At 33.1% G+C, this 21,174-nt stretch overlaps 1 protein-coding gene across 1 annotated transcript; it reads right to left on the bottom strand.

Moving 5' to 3' along the window:
* Positions 1–6,691: 6,691 nt before the first annotated feature.
* LOC120331785 (sorting nexin-17-like) lies at positions 6,692–19,540 on the bottom strand. Its single transcript, XM_039398936.2, has 15 exons — positions 19,324–19,540; positions 18,607–18,681; positions 18,216–18,333; positions 17,188–17,252; positions 16,473–16,583; positions 16,080–16,170; positions 15,193–15,353; positions 14,647–14,739; positions 11,602–11,726; positions 11,069–11,135; positions 10,828–10,965; positions 10,227–10,304; positions 9,666–9,740; positions 9,541–9,579; positions 6,692–8,692 (listed from the first exon to the last, which is right to left on the bottom strand). Exons 1-15 carry the CDS (start codon positions 19,381–19,383, stop codon positions 8,573–8,575), a joined length of 1,416 nt encoding a protein of 471 aa, XP_039254870.2. The 5' UTR covers positions 19,384–19,540; the 3' UTR covers positions 6,692–8,572.
* Positions 19,541–21,174: the final 1,634 nt, after the last annotated feature.

Raw genomic sequence — 21,174 nt, 5'->3', positions numbered from 1 at the left:
TAGATATCACCTTATTTAAAACTTTATCAAAAGTATATGATAAAGAGATAAGTCCTGAAGTCCGTAAGTCAAAGTTGTACGGTACCGTTACTATAGACACTGGCTACTGGACTATATTTCAGACGATTGTGTTTTCATATTAATACCGCAACCCATTCTCATAAAACTGTAGGCTAGTTTTCACTGAGCCCGTCCTATCTGTACATTTTAATAATCCAGAATGTACGAAAACCTGGCCGTTAGAGTCGACGGTTGTGGTATCTGAAAACTGCTTGATTTGATTTTAAATTATACGCTAGGACTGGTCTTTTTGTCTCATAATTCTAATCTTCATAAACTGTTAGCAACATTCCTCTGATCTAAGTAATGTACAATGTGACACCATACGTCATTTTAGCACGAATGATTGAATCTGACGTCACCAACACGTAATAAACCCATGAAAACATGCCGCTAGTCGACTGGAATAAGCGTGAACACCATTTGAACAATCGCGCCGCGTGCACGGCGTGTAGAATGGCGGGAGTCTAACGCTCTCAACCAATCATATCACTCGTCATATGACGCAAAACGAGAGAAAGAAAAACGCGACGTCATTAATTCTTTCATTAACCATTATATCGATGCTTTTTTCCCTCTGGCGCTTTGTAACTTAGCGTCGCATAATGAGGCAAGGCGAACGTCTGTTCGTTATCGCTACGTTTCCCGCAGCGCGACACTATCTCAATAGTTTTGCTGTGCTTCCTGTATTTTTAAAGCAACATATTTTATTCAATATGTGCCCCTTAATTAACTGAAGACACGAGTCTTTAGCCTTTATTGTTCTTAAATTATGCTTCGATCAGACTTCATGGCTCGTGCACTTGCTAATGAGCAGGTACAATCTATCACTAAATAGATTGTATCATTGTCGGATATGCAACTCTAATTTTGCAAATTTGTGTCATTGTACGCATAAACCAAATTCTTGTAGGAAGTCAAACCTTATCAATTTTCATTATACAAAATTCATATCACTCCTTTGCAATTCTATACAGTATATATCTTTTGCTAATGTAATTATTACTATCTAATATATTCAACGAACTTCCTAACTTAATGAACTCATTACAATTGAGCTATGAGAGGGTATAACTTGTCACTCAACGGACCACAGTGAATATAATTTAACTACATTATACCTGCTAATAAATACTAAAAGGACGATTTCTTAAAATAACATAAGATAACTTGCTACAAGACATATCTCCGTTGGGCCATGCGTACAGGAACAGGTTCTTGATATATTTTTATTGGTCTGGCCGATAGGGTGCATGCGCAAACAAACCCTGTTTACCGATCGGTGATGTTATCTTTAATGTGCTTTCAATGAAGGTCCGGGATTACATTGATGTAACTAATAGCGATATTATCAAAAGATATTTCGGTACTATAGTTGGAATAAGTGCGGAAATAACCTTTCGATTGATGTTCCAAATTGAAATAATCAAACTTTTAGGTTTCCGTAACCTTGTATGACAGAGTTAATTCGAGGGCTCTTGAGCATGGCTAGTAAAATTCCCTACCCTGGAATAATATATTTCGCGAAACTCGAATAGTCCATGCTTAAAGTTTTTATCTCGGTAGGCAAGCAAGTTGAGAATAACACAAAACTGGGAACACCCGGTATGAACCTTACTACGCGGGTGGAATATTCAATGACGTAATTACAACGTGATTTCCATAAAAGGAAAATTTAACACTCAAATAAAAACGATGATTCATTTTCGCAGCCAGACGGGTGTAATTGGCGGATTTGTGGATATAGCAATGTGACATTTCATAAAATTCATCTGTTCATACCTGACGGTTTCTGTACCTTTACCGCGGTGTTAAAATTCCGACCGCGGGATTATAGCACGTCGCTACCCAAGGGTGGAGACTAAACGTTCCACTGCAGTGGAGACTAATCCATGAACCGCGGTACGATCAAATGGCGGTAATATCGCAACAATATCGTTTAATGCAAATCGCATATTGCAGCGGAAGCAAGCGGACAAGGTGGACCAATTTCCGGAGTATAAGCATGAATATGCCATCCACATGCAATCTGATGCTGAGATTATCGTATATTCATTCGCCTTTAATGTTGCAATCAAAGGAAATGGGCGATATGTCATGCGCAACATCAAGGTCGTTTAATATGCAATACAATAATCACAATAACCTATCTGTAAAGATAATTGACCGGTGTTATAATCCCACCGGAGCAGAAATCGACCAACTCATTTTACTCCAACGCCCCTTTATTCACATAAAATTAAAAAGAAGTAATCCTTGCTTATTACAACATATAGTAATTCTGAAACAATTACAGTACTTAGAAAAGCAGGGTAATTCCAAAATCCCACTTGAAACAGAATACGTAATTTCTTACAGGTAATATTCCCATTCCCTATCGTCAACGTAAATTACCTTAGAGTTGAACAAGTTTGGGCGATAGATGAGAATGTGGCGCCGGTAACCATTTTGGTTAATACGCCGTGGCCAGTCATGATTTCGTCTTAACTTAATTGACTATATTAGAAATTGAAAAGTAAATTCTGGTCCTCCAAATACATTATTGTTAATTGTCCGAAGAGGTAAATCGATAGCAAATTTAATCCAGAAAGCGCGCTAATTTGGTAAAATGACACCTTTCGTATTATCGCCCTCATTTCTGTGAGAAAACAAACACCTCTTATATTGTTTATAAAGTGCTAATCAAAGTTTAGCGACTGTTATATTTTAACATGTCGCTGATATATTTACTAAATTGTACTTCCAATTTTCAAATTAAACTGGCCATGTGTGTGCCCCTGTTTCTTATCAAACATAAGAACATGCCATATATGTTTCAGGCTTGTTGTGTAAGGCTATCAATATGATTAAAATATTCTATGATATCAACAAATAATTAAATAAATGAGAAACAACCTCGTAAAATTATTTGAACAATATTTCACACATAGGTGCTATTTACATTAATGGTTAAAAATATCGCTCACGTAAAATCGCATCTAATCATAAACTGATATTGAAATATTTTAATTAGGATGTTTGAGATAGGGTATCTAATGCTAGGCATGTCATTATACGTTATCATGTAATGTTATACAGTTGATTGCCGCTTTCCTTCCAGTTAAAGTTAATTTAGATAAAAAAAGATTCGATGTTAGTATGATAAGATAGTTCAGCGGACGTCTATTGATTAGTAAATCATAGCACAGAATTAGTAACAATTTACTCAAATTTGAGCAAATGGAAAACAAAAATTGTCAACAAAGCGTGGAGTTATAATTGTATTTCAAGCGAACCTATTCAAGTAAAACAAAAGCTATTGACAATAAATAGTAAAATGCACCGAATTTCATCTCTAGCTAATACTGTTTGCTCGAAGCAATTCAACGTACCTGGGTAAATTCAAAAATTAATTATACACAAGTGGTCTGAATGCATTTCGGTTGTATATCCCAATATCTCTCGAGTCGTAAGTCGAAATCCAAATACTAATATATATTACATTTGATTAAATACAGGTCAGTACCTAATTTACCTAGACTACAACTCAAATAGTATAAGAACTAAATCAAACTTTTCTGCGTATTAATCTGCTTTATTATAATTGGCTTTAGCTTAGGCCTTGACTGACCTACTTTAAACTGGTAATAACAAATATGACATTAGCACATTATATCATATTATATTATATTATTTTTCGATCTGTAGCAAGGTGCAGTCAACATGTCCGCGTATTTACATTTATATCTATAAATAAATAAATATCGACTCGTGACTGTACAGAAATCGTTTATTTGTTTTTGTGAGCCGTTTGTTCAACTACTAAAACACTTTTGTTTGGTTACAGGTCTACGGCAAAACAGGTCTCCCGCATAGATAAACAATGGACTATGTTTATTCGGGTTTTCAGACGTAAACTCTGCTGAACCTGCCATTGTAACCAAGTCTGTGTTTAAATTTGCTTTTACCTTAAGTTTACAAACATAGTCTGGTGTTGTACAGGTACGCAGTAATTTTTAAAACATAGAAAAAATGAGAAAACCTTCCAATAACAAATGCGTATTTGTGAATAAGATAAAATTAAGCAATTTCAAAGATTTTGTCATTAGTTTTAGCTGATAGATACTACAACCAGTTAGACAATGCCGAAAGTGTGTTCTACAATTATTAAAGTAAAAGATGGATGTTCTAGAATCTAGATTTAGAAAGATTGTATGTAGGCCTACGTGAAATATAAGAGACGCAGTAACATTATAACTAGGTCTAGCTGTTATTACAATATGATCCCCTAATTTGGAAGGTTTATAAACAGTTGTCCAATAGCTACTTTTTTAAAGAACTTAAACCAGTGTTTTAGCGAATCAGTACAGTGGAATATTTAAAGTTAAATAATTCCATAGTTTTGAAGTGTTTCTCATAAATTGATATATACATTACATACTATTAGGATAGTACTAGTAAGCAACATATAGTTGAAGGAGGTCCTATAGCCACCGACTAGTTTAGAGCCAGAGAGTTAGTTGCCGTTCTGTGACACGTCTAAGGTGTTAAATGTGGAGGAATGGTAATTATGAAGGATCCAATTAGAGGCAGAAATTGGCACAAAACGTACAGGGCCGACATTCTGCGAGTATTTAACTTTCGTACTACATCCTATTTAGTTAGAGAATTTAGTATTATTGTGAATCGATTTTTGTGTACGAAAACCACATTACTATTATGTATAATACGTAGCTCAATTTTGTATTATGCAATCCGTGGTACAATCTTTATTTTCCATGAAAGGCATTCTATTTAATTTCACCGTATCTGCAGTTGACATATTGAGTATACATATTCAGACCAGCTGTTGGAAATGCAAGAGAAATGCTGGGGTAATTTTATTGAACACATTTACTGTCATTTTCAGATATATATAATAAATGCGAATGGATGCCCTATCAACTGAGAGAACAAATTACACATAGATTAATTCATGTGATATTTCTGAAATATGTGATTATTTTGAGTTGCATAAAAGCATTTGACATGTGGACGGTAACTTTTCGTGGGGTACATAATAGAATTCAATGTAAATATATGAGTTTTGCGTTATTTTGCCCGATTTTGAGTGATTTATTGAATAATTTCCATTAAGAATAACATTGTTTGTCTGTTGAAGATAAGACCAATAATAGTGAACGTGCGTGCGTGATATGATTTCTCATCCACGTTCAATCCTACGCATGTCGGTTCCAGTCACGCACGCAGCGAAAACATTCAAGGTGTTAACAATCACGCTGATAAAACAACGCAGAACAATGGAACCGCGATTGTCATTGATATGTTTGAGCTGTCATGCAGATATGCTTGCGAATAACTTCCATCAAACGGAGATAAAATATGGGAATATGTTGACATCAAAAGGCTTCCATACCTAACGTCATGAATTTGAAACTTCTGAAGGAGTCCTAAAATTGAATTTTAATTTATTTTGAAATTCCAATTTTTCTATTTCTAATGCAAAATGTATTAGTGATTCAATAAAAATTTCGATATTGATATATATATATGTCTCGAGTGTGTTTTCATAGTTGTATAACTGAAAAGCATCTGGAAATTCTTGATATTGCTCTGTAATTTGGGTGGTTTCATCGAATTAATATCTCAATCGGTATGGGCGGAAAATTAGCAGGTATCGATTGTTGATTTCAACAACTTTTTCATATATTCAGTTTTAAAAGATAAGCGCAGAGATGTAGCTGTAGATCTTGACAATTTAAGATTTCTTCATAAAATAGTTCGATGAAACGCTAAAATCGTATATATATATATATTCAAAAACGAAAAATTTTCAAGTTTTGTGCATTCTTGCCGCACACTCATTGTATTTATCACCGAGAAATCATAAATGTTCACGCAATCGTAAAATAATCTTTAAAGAGCGTTCTATGAAATGAACACGACAGAGCCCACCTGATTATTACGCGTAATAAAATCCCACAGAGAAAGATCAGCCGAAGTGCTCCAGTCATTCCCGCTAAGGTCTCGATCCTACTAAAGATCAGATGAACACTTGGAAGATTATGATAATACAACCCTTAAGGAATCCAACCGAAGAGTACTGATAAATAATAGGTGCGTTTGGTGAACAAACAGCGCCCTCCATGATTAGCATGGTCCGATAGTCTGAACGATCTTGTTGAAATTTATTCATATGCCAGGAGAAAATATTTTAACGCCTTGAAGATGCGTGTCGTGTTAACGAAGGATTAGTAGTAGCTCCGAAATTTCAAGTCACTTGATGTATAATGTTCGCGTATGATACTTGTATAGCTGTCTGTTGTATCGTCTCTGGTTACGTGACCATGGGCTACATATCAGCTTCGCCCCAAGCACCCCTAACACCATTGAAGTTGAATACTCAGGCTGAGACACCTCGGGAGTTTATTAATTTCTCATTAGTCACTCATTATACAAAGAGCTTTCAGCTTCTTCCTCCAATTAACACATATTATTAGTAATTTCCAAAACTTCCGCATATACATAAATTTTACGCAAATATGCATTTCTAGGTCGAGTAAACAATTTTACGAGAACATAATACATATAATAATTTACCCTATTTCAGCAGGTGCCCAACTTCTCAATGTCGACGGATATGAAACCAAAGCCAAGTTTAATTTCGTATATATTTCAATGATCGCAAAAGTTGATCATTCGAGTGAAGTAAATAATAACATAAATATAAGTCCATGTATGAACGCTATGTGATTTTACGTAGATCAAAGCCTGGTTTAGTAACGGCCAGGGTTGCCAGGGCATAACACTATAAAAAATTGCGTAAAATACATTTAAACAAAAATATTTTCTATTCAAATTTGTATGAAAATACTTTTGTGGTGTATAATTTTTAACAAAATTTTATTACGGAATCAGTGATTAAAATATATTATCAATAAAATTAAAAAAAAAAAACTCGTAATAGGCACTTGGAAGACGGATTGAGCATTTCAATGTTCATAATCAACATCACAATGTTTTTAAAGCATGGTTGATAACTGAATGATAGAATATGTTATGAAAATTTATAGCAAAGTAATTGCACTTGGTGACGTCTATACGGGTTAGTAAAAATAGGGGGGTTACACTGGGTGAAAAAATTCATCCAAATTTTGAGATAATACTGAAAAGTGAAAAGCTTTAAAATTCCCTGGTGTTCATAAAGTATAATTATTTCTAAACGAGGTTTGCTCTTTGTTATTATTCCATTTTCATATTCAAGTATTTTCTGTTGCATGAAGTACAACTTATATAATTTCATGGACAGAATAATATATCCTAATAAGAAAATGGGAAAATTGGCAATTTTTTTTCCAACTTTTCTGCAAAAATACTGTTTATCAATCAAAAATGAGAAGTAACACATATTTTGTCCAAAATGAGAGATATTCATTAGTAATCAATGAAGAATTGGCAACCAAAAGCATTACAGGTATATTCATATATTAGCAATAAAAGGCATCGGTTATGTAATCATAAATGCTCTGCATAACATACAAGACACTTTTATGAGGATGTCTACATGGATACAAACAGATCAATAAATATCAAGAGCGACTACGAATTTCGCGATAAGAGTTTTATCATACATTTTTACATAAGAAAGCGATATTTGAATTTCAACCCCGATGGGAGCATATTTCAAAGGCAATAAATAATAGATTGTCACTATGTCACTCAAAAATACAGTTGGAATAAGACATTGTTTTCAATTTTCATATAACTGAATGCATCGGATAGCATTTTTTTCAATATGGATTTTTGTTTGCTACTTTTCGTTGTATGATAAGAAACAAACACCTTGACTTATTAGTCTCGTGATGTCTGCACCTAAGGCCAAAAAGGTAGATGTTACAGAAATGCATAGTGTATATACGATATACCCAGGCACTAAGAAAAAGAACAATGCAGTCAATGTTCTGAACGTATAAGTATTGATCACATATATGGTAATGGAGTGAATATAATTTGATTGATCAATGAGTTGGTTATTACTGGAACCAACTGGTAATTTCAATATGTCAAATTGACCTCTATGGAAACCGAGTGATTCGAGCACCTGAGCAGAAAGAGCTCTCAACTTTGCACTATGTAAAATAGAAAAGCTGAAACCTAAATAATAACAAGCTTTGCTCTCTACACACTCAAACAAGTAATAAAATGAGTAAATTTTCAGCAAAATAAAAATAAAAAGCGGAATAGATGACTTGACAATGAATATAATATATACTATATTTTGGAATTATGATGAAAAAACAGGATTGAGTTGTTAGTATTTTGTTGGTCTGATTTTCCAATTCTAAACTATTATTTGTGTGAAGTATGGCATAACGGAGGAGGAAGAAGCACCTACGGTAATTGATATGACTTGATTATTTTTGAAGAAATAACCATTACACTAGATTTGAGCATTTCTTGGACTGTGATCGTTGTAACAGCTTTTAGAATACTGAACATATTGTGGAAAATTTGCTACTATGATTTTATTAAATCATAAATCATCATCTCCTATTCCTTCAAAAGCTGAGCTGTTTGATAAAAACGGTGATATGTCGTCTTTTGAGCTTGAATTTGAATTGCCTGTCGAGGATTTGACTGAAGATATTTTTTCCTGTTGAGAAATACAAAAAACAACGTTGGAGGTTGGAAATTGGGATAAAGAAGCGAAGATACCCAGAAGAGAAATGTTAATTTTTAGGGCAAATAACGAGACGGATGTTCAAACGGTACAAGGATATAAAATTACGATAGTGCACTGCAGAGATATGGACAGATAACCTTAAATATACACATATGATTTAGAAAGGCCTTGCCAACAATTTTTTTGAAAGTCAATATAATTCTGTGGAAAGCATGGCTTGATAGGTCATCTTTATTAGACCGACAATTGATGAGACACTTGGACAGAGGATTGTTTAAAAAGTTGACTTTGGGGGCTGGAGGTATTGGGTGCAAGTGCTGACCACTGACCAGTGTTCATTATTTCACATGTATGTATGTTTGTTTGCCTCAAATGTACCAGTATCTGCATAATAATTAAACAGTGTAAAAGAGACGGGATACATGATCAAGACCTTACTGGCCTAGGACACAGATGTGTGACATGAACCCCTAACAAGTATAACAGCAGTTTAGGACTGCTGCGTTATATTAGGACAATATACATGAAATAGGCTATACAAATAAAACTCCAGTACAATACACAGGGCAGAAGATACGGTACAACGACAATATGTAAAATAGTCAGTTTATGGCAAGTACATGTCCTAGGTTCAGGTGTGAAGGATGGAGATTGGATTAAGTTGCTAAATTTTACGATAAATTTCACGAAACAGGTACAGGTTTGTTCGGGACATAAACTTGCCAAATTAATTCTGGTTCTTGCAAACCAGTGCAGAATAATGAAACACATTTAACATCACTGCATGTTTGCTTGTTAAAAAAATGAAATCAACCTACCGATATTTTCTTTGTTGTCGAATCTCTGGTTTCACTTATCTGAAATAACCATTTCAAAATAAACAATTTTAGAATAGTAGGCTATACAATACATTATAATCAAATCAAGAAAAAATAGATTTCACCTCTGGACCAAACAATGCTTCAGTGCTTTTATCTCGAGGTTTGAATCGAATTTTGCTCTTTGATCTGTCAGAAGGCTGCAAAATGATATAATAAAAATGATGAATAAGTTTGGTTATTGACTGATGACTTTGTCGACAACATTATTAAATTGAGTGACTAAGTTAAAGCGCATTAACATTGATAGTTTTCATTTCCGAGGATCACAATAAAAACTACAGAGTTCATATGTTTTTATCTCTAGCTGAATAGGTTGCTGGCTTTTTGTTCATCGTACCGGATGCATAATATATCAAAAATCTTCGATATGACCCTCGATTAATCATCAAGTGATTACTACATCACTCACAAACGCATTAAAAATAATAAAATAAAGACAGCAAACAGGGAGGTCAATGGTAGTCATGCATTGTTTGTTTGGAGCAGGTATGGAATAGAAAAATGTAGCATATCTTTCGAGGAAGTGAATTAGTGTTACCTTCCGTATAATGCCAAGTATAGGCTAATGATAGAATGTGGGGAAAGAAGGGGGAAAATGTACCTGAAATCATACAAATTCATACCTTTTTAATTCTCCCTCCTTTTCTTTTTCTGAGTAATTCATCAACCATATCTTTTATACACATGCTCATCATTATCGCCTGAATATAGAAAACTAGATCAGCTTCAAAAATCATAGGAATATGAAAACAGTCTCTAAATTCTAGAAGACTTGGTATCATTCACTTACCGTAACTCTCAATATGCCAAATTGGTTCAATGTGTGGCTATAGCACAATGGCCTATCTGCTAAAGTATTGTACTTTGCTGTGTTGGCCTCGCAGATTATATGTCGAGTTCAAATCCCATTTCTTTCAATTTACCCAGGAAGTAATAAACAGGGTAAGCAATACCGGACTGAAAACATTTCAGCCCTTCCATATAAATGGTAGCTTCCAGGTTAGGGTTAGGCCATAAGTTCAGGTACAAATACCACGGGAGTCACTTGTCTAGTCCCTGAACTCATATTGAAACTAAAATAAGGAAAATTTGAATACAATTATAGCCTAACCCTAACCTGGTACACGTACTATGTTACGATGTCCGCCATCTCGGTTCACATAGGGAGTACCAAATTTTTTTACTATTTTCAAACCCACAAAAATGCTATCACTGTGTCGGTACCTGATCACTAATCAAAGAAATCCATTTCATATTTCCTTTACTGACAAGATATTCAAAACTTAATTGAAGAACTGGATGTTCTTGTTCAACTTGACTATTTTGGTTCAACTCTACACTTTCCTTGAATTGCGATGATGCCTAAAAACAAAATTGAATTATGGTGAGAATAGAACATTTGGGAAATTACGGATGGCTTGAAATAGCAGGTAGCTAATTGACTAAGCCAACGAACTCGACTCACCCGCCAGCATCTTATCCTTGTTACAGAAAATGCAGCTTCCTTTACTTCAGATTTGTCTAGTTGAACCCTGTTTTAAATAAAATGTTTTGTTCATTTCAAATTTCAAGCAATATTCATTCATCAAACACCGTACATAGAAACAATATTTCTTTTCTTTTAATGTTGCATAAGAAATTAACTTGCTTTGAAGTTCATGAGTATATTAAAAAATAGGCAGAATCATTGATAATGACCATTATTGCTCGTATGTTTTATTTTATCTCAACAATAAACAATTTTAGAACGAAAATGTTTCAGATAAATAGATAACTTGGTTTGAAAATTACAATACACAGAACAAATAACCGGGAAAGTTGTCAAAACTTTAAATGAGATATAAAACATGTGCATGCAAGTTACATATACAATCTCAGCTTGTGACATATAATATAAGTGCAAAAAACTATTTCAGCAGGCTTCCAGCTTTTGATCCATACATGAATATGAAGGATAATACAAAATAACATGATAAAACAAAATAAAGTTAGTATCACCTGAAATGTATTTCATAATTTCCCATGCTGACAATAACTCGTCTTTTATCACTTGGAAAATCAGTGATGCATGGCTTAAATTGCACATAACCGTAATGACGAAGAGTTCGACACAATTTCAAACTCTGCAAGAAAAGAAAACATGCTGATTATGATATCTTCAGTTATTTACTGAAAATTGAAACAGTTATTTTGCACGAGATTGACCTTGGTATTTGATTACGCAACAATTCTTTACACGTCAGTGCATTACTCAACATCATTACAGCCTAATACATGATAAAATGTTTGCCTAGACAAACAAACATTGCACTGAATAAATGTGCCTGCCTCAACACATGTTAGAATCTATGGCCCATAGGATTGTCACATTATAATTTATATATGTATTTTGGTAAGTAAATATTTTATGACTAGCAAGTGATATTAATAATGGATTGAATAGTGTTATAAAATTCAGAGGTATGTATGGCGATTTGTGTAAATAGAATTATTGGGTAAAAAAAAGCGCAAAATGAAATGCAATTTTATACCCTATTATTAAAATTATATTATAATTATATTAATTGAATCATTATATTGAAACTATCAACTTTATAAAACATTCAACATGGGATGACCAGTACAAGGATATTGTGTATCGGACTACAAGTCCTTTCACCTTGTTTATTCCCTACTTTGTATTTATATGGCAGTTGCCACAAGGATGCTTGGACAAGGTAAGAATGACGTAATTCATGACTCAGTATACCAGCAAGTAACATAAGCAAGTAAATCACTTTCTGTATCTTGTTCAGTCTGAAGAAGTTCGACTATGATTTAACAAAATCTCACAAATGTACTTGCTATTCATAGAGAGAGACTATATATAATAAGTTTAAATCAGGAGAGTCCGAAACGAATACTTGAATTGAGTCAAAAATTGATCTATTTAACTTCTAATCCTAGGAATAGTTTAAAACAGAAATATTTGAAAAATTAGCATTTTGAGAAATTGAAGTGTGACTTGAAAATCCCTTATTTAATTTATGGAAAATGTGAAATTAGAGAACCAGCCAATCAAGTCAATTTCTTGCAATGCCAAATTTAAACTCATTGAGTAAACATTGACTTCTAGGTCCTTTTTGTTAAGTAAAATATTATCCACGTAAACAGATAAAAATATGCAAACGAGTATAATACATTACATTTCACTAAAAGCATTTTTTCTTATTTTATTATTGAATAGTAAGCTTAATAATACAGAAAATATATCAATATGACAAAGATCAGATGTCCAAGGTTTTGATATAAAAAAAAATTAACATCTGATTACACATTAACTGACTATATTAAACAATACCAGTTGCGTTATGTTTGCAAATAGAAGTATGATAAACTTCCTAATTAGTTAGTGGAAAACTAATTACATAATAATGATTTCTCTCACCACCTGCCAATCATTCCTACAATGAACCATAACAAATATAATTGAATCAAATATATTTAATGGAGCCTCAAAAGCACAGCAGGATGTATTTCAAAGTGTTTGTCTAAAGTTGGATTCTGATATAAAATGTGTTTCATTATGAATACACTTGCGAAAAAACATGTTTAAATGAACCTAAAAGTTATCCAGTTATTTTATAATTATATTTGAAAAATCACATCCAATCCAATTTTTATTATTTCACAACAGGAAAATATTTTCTACAGTTTTCGTTTTTTAGTTTAAAAATGAAAAATGATAACAAAAATATACTTAGACATAAATCACCTAATACATAGAATGCTGAATATTAATAATTAAATGAAGAAATTAAAATATAAATTCATTTCAAACTTACAATTTAAGGTAAATTTGAACATCTATTACCTCTTTCAATACCGGTATAAGAATATGATATTATTTAAAATCCAGCAAATAACCGAATTAGAAAAGAAAAAAATGAGTAAAGTGAATAAAAATGATATTTTATTATGGAACAGCGCAATAATATAGGATTTATTACTTAAGAAAAAACTATCACAATTACAATATTAGATAAATATGCAGCATCGTAAAACTAAATTAATTTAGTCAATACTATAAAAACAATGTTATTGCACTAACAGCCATATAAATTAATATCATTATCATCATTGTTTCCCAAATTAGTTACAGTGGAACATGATCCACTTACAAACAATCACTCTCAGTCTCACCACCTGATAATCATTCACAAAACATCCGTAACTAATATCATTAAAAAATCATAAGTTAGATAAAGACACAGCATGAAATTAGTATGAATAGAAATGAAGACTTTTTGTTATCATAAAATTAAAATAAATTAAATATATTTACTTTTCACATAATTGAACATTTATTAGAAAATGATATTAAAATGTTAAAGCAAAAACAATACATAAACTAGCCATGAAATTTTCTATTGTTTATAACAAAACAATATCAAGAAAAATAATAAACATTCTTTTCTCTATTGTATGGACCTACTTTTAGTGACTTGATTTCATAATTATCTAAAACAGGGCACTTCAAACCGAGGATCCCGGCACCCCTTTGGGTCTCAATGTGGGTTGCTGTAAATCCTTTTCGACACTGATTGTGTTAAAACAAATTATCACCTAAACATCACCTAAATCACCCAACATCACCTAAATAAAGCCGAGATTCGAGCTTTTGCACGAGAATATGTGAGCACACAGGTCTCATTAAAGGTATTTTATTAAATTTTTTAATTCTTGCTGTATTGTTAAATTTCACTTAATAATTTTTACTTTAGTTTCTGGATGTCGCAAAAATATTTGGCTGTGCATGATAAAAAAAGTTTGAAGAAGTTAGAGGAAAAATAGGCTTTTAAAAGAGGTTATTAATCATAATGTTAATAGAAAGAACCTCTTACTCTGAATGTAATTAATGAGCTGTCAGGGAGAACAAGTTGCTGACACCATAGAAAGTTAATCTAAAGAATGTTTTCAACAAGGAAGTGCGAAATCTGATATACTGAATAGGATTTAAAAAGGCCAAAAAAGTATAAAAAGTTCACAAATCAAAAAACCCACCTCTCTCTTTGATCCTCTATTTTGCAAACTTTCTAATCTCTGTAAATTATCTTTCGGACATATTGTCCAGCCCATTTCAACATCGCTGAGAGCCTACAGGGGAAATAAAAATGTTATAAACAAAATAGTTTTTTGAAAATTTTCCTCTCATCAACCAAATATTTATAGTCTACAATATCACATTAAGCCCTGGTTATTTTTCACAATTTAAAAATGTTTTCACAACTTTACTTCAAATAGAAATACAAATAATTATCTAACCAAAATAATATTTACAGACATCAGCCTTATTGTGGGCTATATATAATGTAGGCTTCCGGTATACTGTTATAGGCAATACAGGTATTTCTAAAAAAATATGAGTAATTAGATCCATTTAGGCAAAGGAGCGTAGTAATGAAAAAACAGAAACCAGAATGAACAGGATAAAAACGAAATGACCAGCCTCATTCTCTTTAAAGCTTAGGTACAAAACATCACAAAAAAATATCAATGTCAAATCTTTCGGAATCAGAACTACAAGATCACAAATTGTAATTTTCTCACCTGTACATGCAGAAGATTAAATGTTGTTGTATCTGATAAAATATCGTCATCAAATGCTTGATCCCAGTATGCTTTTCTGATTGTTATTTTATATGATCTCCGTTCTGTCAATGCTTTCATGGATATATAGGGAGATTCAAAGTCTTGTAGTTTTCGTACAACTGCCAAAAGTAAATACGAGTCGATATAAATTTCTCACTGATATGTTGAAGAATACCGGATAAACAAACAAGCAATAATCAATCAGATCTAACTCATTAGCAATGATTTCTTTAAAGCTTAAATTGAAATTCATAAGACAAGGCAAGCTCACTGCAATGATGACTACTTTATAGACAAATTAGTCAACGATGCTGCCATTATTGACCTCTCAGTGACCAATAGCTCAGATTGGAAAGTGACCAGAAATCTTTTTTTCTCCTCGAAGTAACTATTAGGGCAGCCAAATATTTTATGCGATGTTAAATCATGCCTTTCGCTCTGCACAAGGCCCAGTACAAGCAAGCACTGATATCTAATGATATAAAAGAAGATGCTATTATTTGGGAAGGCAGGAATCATTCCAAGTTGGCATTGACTACCCATTTTTCTACACTCTGCTCTGGGAGACGTGGAGAGGCTTGAATTTGAACCCGAGATGTGTGATTCACAACCATTTTTGTAGACACAATGGAACAGTTGTTGTTAAAGGGACAGGTATCAGCATCACATATTGAAAATCTTGGATTTGATTCCCAAACCTCATTGGGTAGGCAATACCGAAACGAAAAGATTTCGAAACTTCAAAAATAGTTGGTTTTTACATATTAGTAATCGGAGTAAAGCTGCGAAAAAGTATAAACTATTATAATTATTACACATGATCAACAGGATATGACTATACTTACTCGAAAACTTTCCATCTTTTTCAGATTTCATTAAATAAAGACCAAAATAATATGTGAAGTCATCAGGTATACCGATACATGCAGCAACATTCTGAAAATACCATTTCAGATGCTAACTTTCACAGAAATAGATCTCTATTTATAGCAAGTTAATGTAGTGAACATTGAAGTAGATATAATGAACTAAATATATATCACGGGAATTCAAATTATACAGTATTCGTATTTCTTGATAAGAGGTTTTTGGCTTTTGCCACTATTCTGCATCACAATTCAACTAGCTAAGTGAACAAATCGAATTTGAGAAAGGCATATTTATGCAATGGTGCATTCATATGAGGGTTGCATTCTGTGCATTTTCTCCCTGAATAAGTCAAACTAAAAAAAAGTTACTTCTATAACATCATTCGTTTGATCTGTGCTATTAATATCAATTGTGACTTTTGCTCCATTCATCAAAAATATATCTAACGAAACTGGTATTGTTTCTTCTCTCCGTGTTTCCTGAATGCAAAAAGGCCCATGTTAAATATACATCTCGGATAAAAATTTCAGTGTTTGAAATAATGTACTTCAGTTATTATTGGAGGAGAGTTATTCTTCAACAACGCATTCCAAATTAAGCCTGTTTTGAGCATTGACTAAAGATAATGATACCGAACATGCAGTAACTATATATTGAAATATATTCAAATAAATGCTTGTAAATAGACCTATTCTTGTGAAAAAAAAGTTCATTGACTTTTGTAGTTAACCATATTCCACTGGTATGTCAAATTTAGAACCAGCATACAAATTTGGTATTACGAAAATCCTTAAATTATCAGTCTATTCATTCACATTTGAAGATGGCTTTGCTTGATTTCACGCTCTGAACAAATTGCTCTGGATATCCCTGAGCTCACTGTGCCATAATAGGAAGTAAAAGATACGATAATACCTAGCCTTACATAAATCCTAACCAGTCAACCGGTACTCTTAGACATATTGACAATCAAAAACGGAACGCCGGCAAAAGAAGCTTTATTTTACTCTCTGGATTAAACTCGGCTCTATCTTGATACCAGGAAATTTTTTGAAAATTGATATTCTGTATTCTGATATTTACCTGTTGAGCCTTATGTAAAAATGAGCTGAAAGTTCCACATGCACATATTTCTTGATTCTGACCGACTGCAAAAAAAAAATATAGAATTTGATAATAAACTTGTTGCATATTTATAGGCTTACCATACGTCCCGCTTTAGGCGGGACAGTCCCGCTTTTCAGCACCCTGTCCCCCCGAGTCGGCCAAAAGTCCCCCTTTGGCGTTGAGCCATCCAGCATAGTACACGAACATGTTCTCATTACTGTTTTTCTGTGTAGCGCAGCGCTAGCCTACTTACTGTGGGTGAATGCGTTTACTTTGTTGTTTCCCGCTAACATTGTTAGAAAACATATCGCATGTAAAACCAATACTAATTAGTCTAAATTCGAATTATTTGTATCGGTATCGTTAACGTCAATTCCTTTCCATTTTCTCGAACTGAACCCGATATTTGGACAGAGAATATGCGCATGAATTCTCGATGACAAAATGGTCAATGAAGACAGTCGGGATAGCTTTATGTGTAGGCCAATGTATAGTAAAAACGGAAAATGTAAAGTTACAAAATCACAGCTAAGGGGTCGTTGTCTTTGGAGGCGTCCCACTTTGAAGTCGCAAAAAATATGGTAACCCTACATATTTATATATAATTGTTTCTCCCTAGCCAATCATATTCAAAAGAAACCTTAACCAGGACATATAGTATTGCTAAAAGTGCTAGGAATTCGACATTCAAATAAAAATTAATAAAAAAGACAAGAAAAAATAAATGTGAATCCTATAAGAGGATAACATGCAATAAGAATCAAATCCCTGCTCATTTGTCTAACCCTTAAAAGAGAGCAGTGATGCACCAGATTATACAAGTGTGTACTAGATAAAAACTAAGAATTTCAACATAACAGATATACTTGAATGTGTTAAAAATGTATTAAACTGTATGGTGTGTTTCTGTGTTCCGCTACCATATTAACAGCACAAGCAGGAAAGAGACACCCAGAATAAAGAGTAAGAAACAAAATGACCAAGACTGAATTTTGTCTATTTACCACTTTGAATGTATTTTTCAAGTTGTACTCTTCTCTCATTCAAACTTTCACCCCTTAGTGAAAAAACTTTCTTCGGGGGAAAATCAGCTAATTCCGATGTTGGAAACTGATCTCTAATCTGTTAAGAAAGCAATAAGCATCTGAGTACACATGATACAAGTATTAATTTTTGAATAGAGAATTAAATAGATCACATTCGCACAGAGGTTCTTAAGTTAGCTTAAAGCTGTTGAATATACCTTGGGTCAGGTATGCATTATAAGTGTTAGCAAACAAAAGCATTTCCAAACATTTCAAAATAGAATAACTGTTATCATAACCATAACAGATATGACTCAGAGAAATTTTGATTAAAGATATGGATACAGAATAAAATATACAGAAGAATTACCTGATCATTTAAATCTCTTAGCTGACTGTATCGAAGGGTGCAATGTAGAACACCGTTGATGTGAATGTTGAATGCCTGGAAAATAAATAAATTTGTACATGAAAAATCTTCCAGTAAGCAAAACTTATATTAGTGAATGCTTGGGTAGACCTGTTCTAAGCATAAATGTAAAAAAGTTTCTGAAAAAAATGTAGTCCGGTCTTAAAAATGTACCACCTTTGTTGCAAGTTTAATATCTTGAACTCAGTAAAATTGTAATGAAGACTCCATAGTAATAGGACAGAATTTACACATTTATCACGGGGGAGAGAAAAGTAAATGAGATGGCTTAATCATATAGCGAACCACGCCTATCGTCCGGTTGCCAGTTCATGTCAGGTATGGGAATAGTTAGCAAAATGAAATCAGATTTTAGGAACAATCATAATAATCGACAATTTCAATGTTCGTAACCATTAACCATGCTTGGAAATTTGGCTGAGTGAAAAAATAGTAGCCTATGTAAGTTCAACTTATACATTCCCAACAAAAACAAAGGTCTTATATTTTCGGATTGCAGCCTCCTCCAGACAAATTGCTGTCAATTATTTAGCAATCTCAATCTCAAATTCAATTTACAATACTCACCATACATGGATCGGTACATACAGACATAATAATAAAGTGCACAACCGATATCTATAGGATTTATTATGATCTAATACAGTAATAATATACCTGATATGGGGTCGCATTCTCGTCTTTCAGTTCTTGAGTATCAGGTATTGAAAAATGCATAGCATGTGGTATCTGTGTCTGTGTGTTACATCAGTGATTGAGTAACATCAACTAGTCATGGATGAGTAAAAATTATTGCATGAACTCAAAAACTATTTCAGTATTTAACTTTCAAATACACAAAGAAAAATATTTGGAGATTTGATTAAAGATCTGAAAAGAAATAATGTTGTAATGGATGAGATGATATATTTCAATATTTTAAACTCTGTTATCTGGCTAACAACACATGGTATCGTACCTGACAAACCGCAAGAAACTGGGTTCAAGAATGTTGCCAAAACCTTGAATGAGTTTTTCACACGAGACATACGGTACTGACATATAGAGAAAGTGAATTAGAATAGCTCTGCGTACTACTGTAGCCTTTACCAGCACACAATTGATATTTTATTGTCCACTCGATCGACACAATTCAGCAATTATACAATATCTTGCGAATAAATACTGTTACTTTCTGTCTTGACTCTCTACAATAAGATGAACAGTTTTTGTCCTAATTCAACGAATCTGAGTTAAACACGATTTACAGGTAATAATACTAGTTTTGCCCGAATTACCGAAACTCAATCAACTTGATATTATTGTCTCTACACAACCAAACACTGAAACATCAAAGCCTGAAAGCTGTATACTGGTATAAGTACTGTGGCCTAGGGTTGAAACGTTGAGTCTTTACTAAAAGGGCTATAAGATACTCATTACTCTGTTACTGCATCACATTCATACCAAAATCTGAAAATGTGTAGTTCTATTCATTCCCTTCCTATAAGAATTCATCAATACAGTAACAATATTTCTTTTTTTCTTCATCTTTTTTTAGTTCAGAACAATTATTTTTTTATTTTCCTTTCGCAATTATCCCAGTAATATCATCTTTCAGGTCCATTTAGATTTTTGATTTCAAAATGCCATTTTTTTAATTTCGGTTTATCCCAGTTTCTATTTTGTCTTGCAATGTCTAAAAGAATTCACTTCTTTCCCCACATCTATTTGGGGCACATATATTTCAGTATTCAGTACCGTCAGACCATAATGTAGAATAAATTGTTTGTGGAAAAAACTTCCATCACAATAAAATATATTGAACAAAATCATCTTTCTGTATATCATCAAAATTTAGGTCTATTTTATTTGATAACAGTATCCCATTTTTGCATTTGTTTCACTGCCACAATGTGTTTCTTGAATATGTGTTATTGTACTAGATTCAGATATTTTATTTCGTCATGCATGGAATATTGTAACAAATAATAATAAATGCCCCTATATTTCTTATGTAGGCCATAGCCTACCTCTGCACTCCGTTAATGCCTTCTATCTACTGATACAGACAATGCATAACAACAGAACAACGTTATGTAAAATCTATGACTGACAGGTCTATGTTGCCACTAAAATTCCTAGAATCGCTGGACGCTGGGTCTGGTGTAGTTTCATACTTAATAAAGTACTTCTAGTGGGCGTAGCATAACAATTTTTGCATATGCCAGTATGTCAATCCTAACCCCCAGGCCCAGCTGGACCTGGCTGCGTCATCCAAAAATTACGTCACCACGACGCCATTTGCAAAATCCAAAATTCGGCCATAAAATCATATAATATGTTTCCGATTAAAAATTCCGGAATTTTTGCGATTTACCACGTCTAAAAATGAGTTTTTAAATCTGTCAAGGCACTCCTAAAACAATATTCATGGTGTTTTCCGATATATTTTACCGGTTTGTCTCGAGAGTCGAGACACCCAAACATACTTACAATATTCACCTCCTCATCTTCATTTGAAAATTG

The sequence above is a fragment of the Styela clava genome, chromosome 6, assembly GCF_964204865.1.
Source record: "Styela clava chromosome 6, kaStyClav1.hap1.2, whole genome shotgun sequence".
Lineage (NCBI taxonomy): Eukaryota > Metazoa > Chordata > Ascidiacea > Stolidobranchia > Styelidae > Styela > Styela clava.
This window is presented reverse-complemented; position numbering and strand designations above follow the sequence as displayed.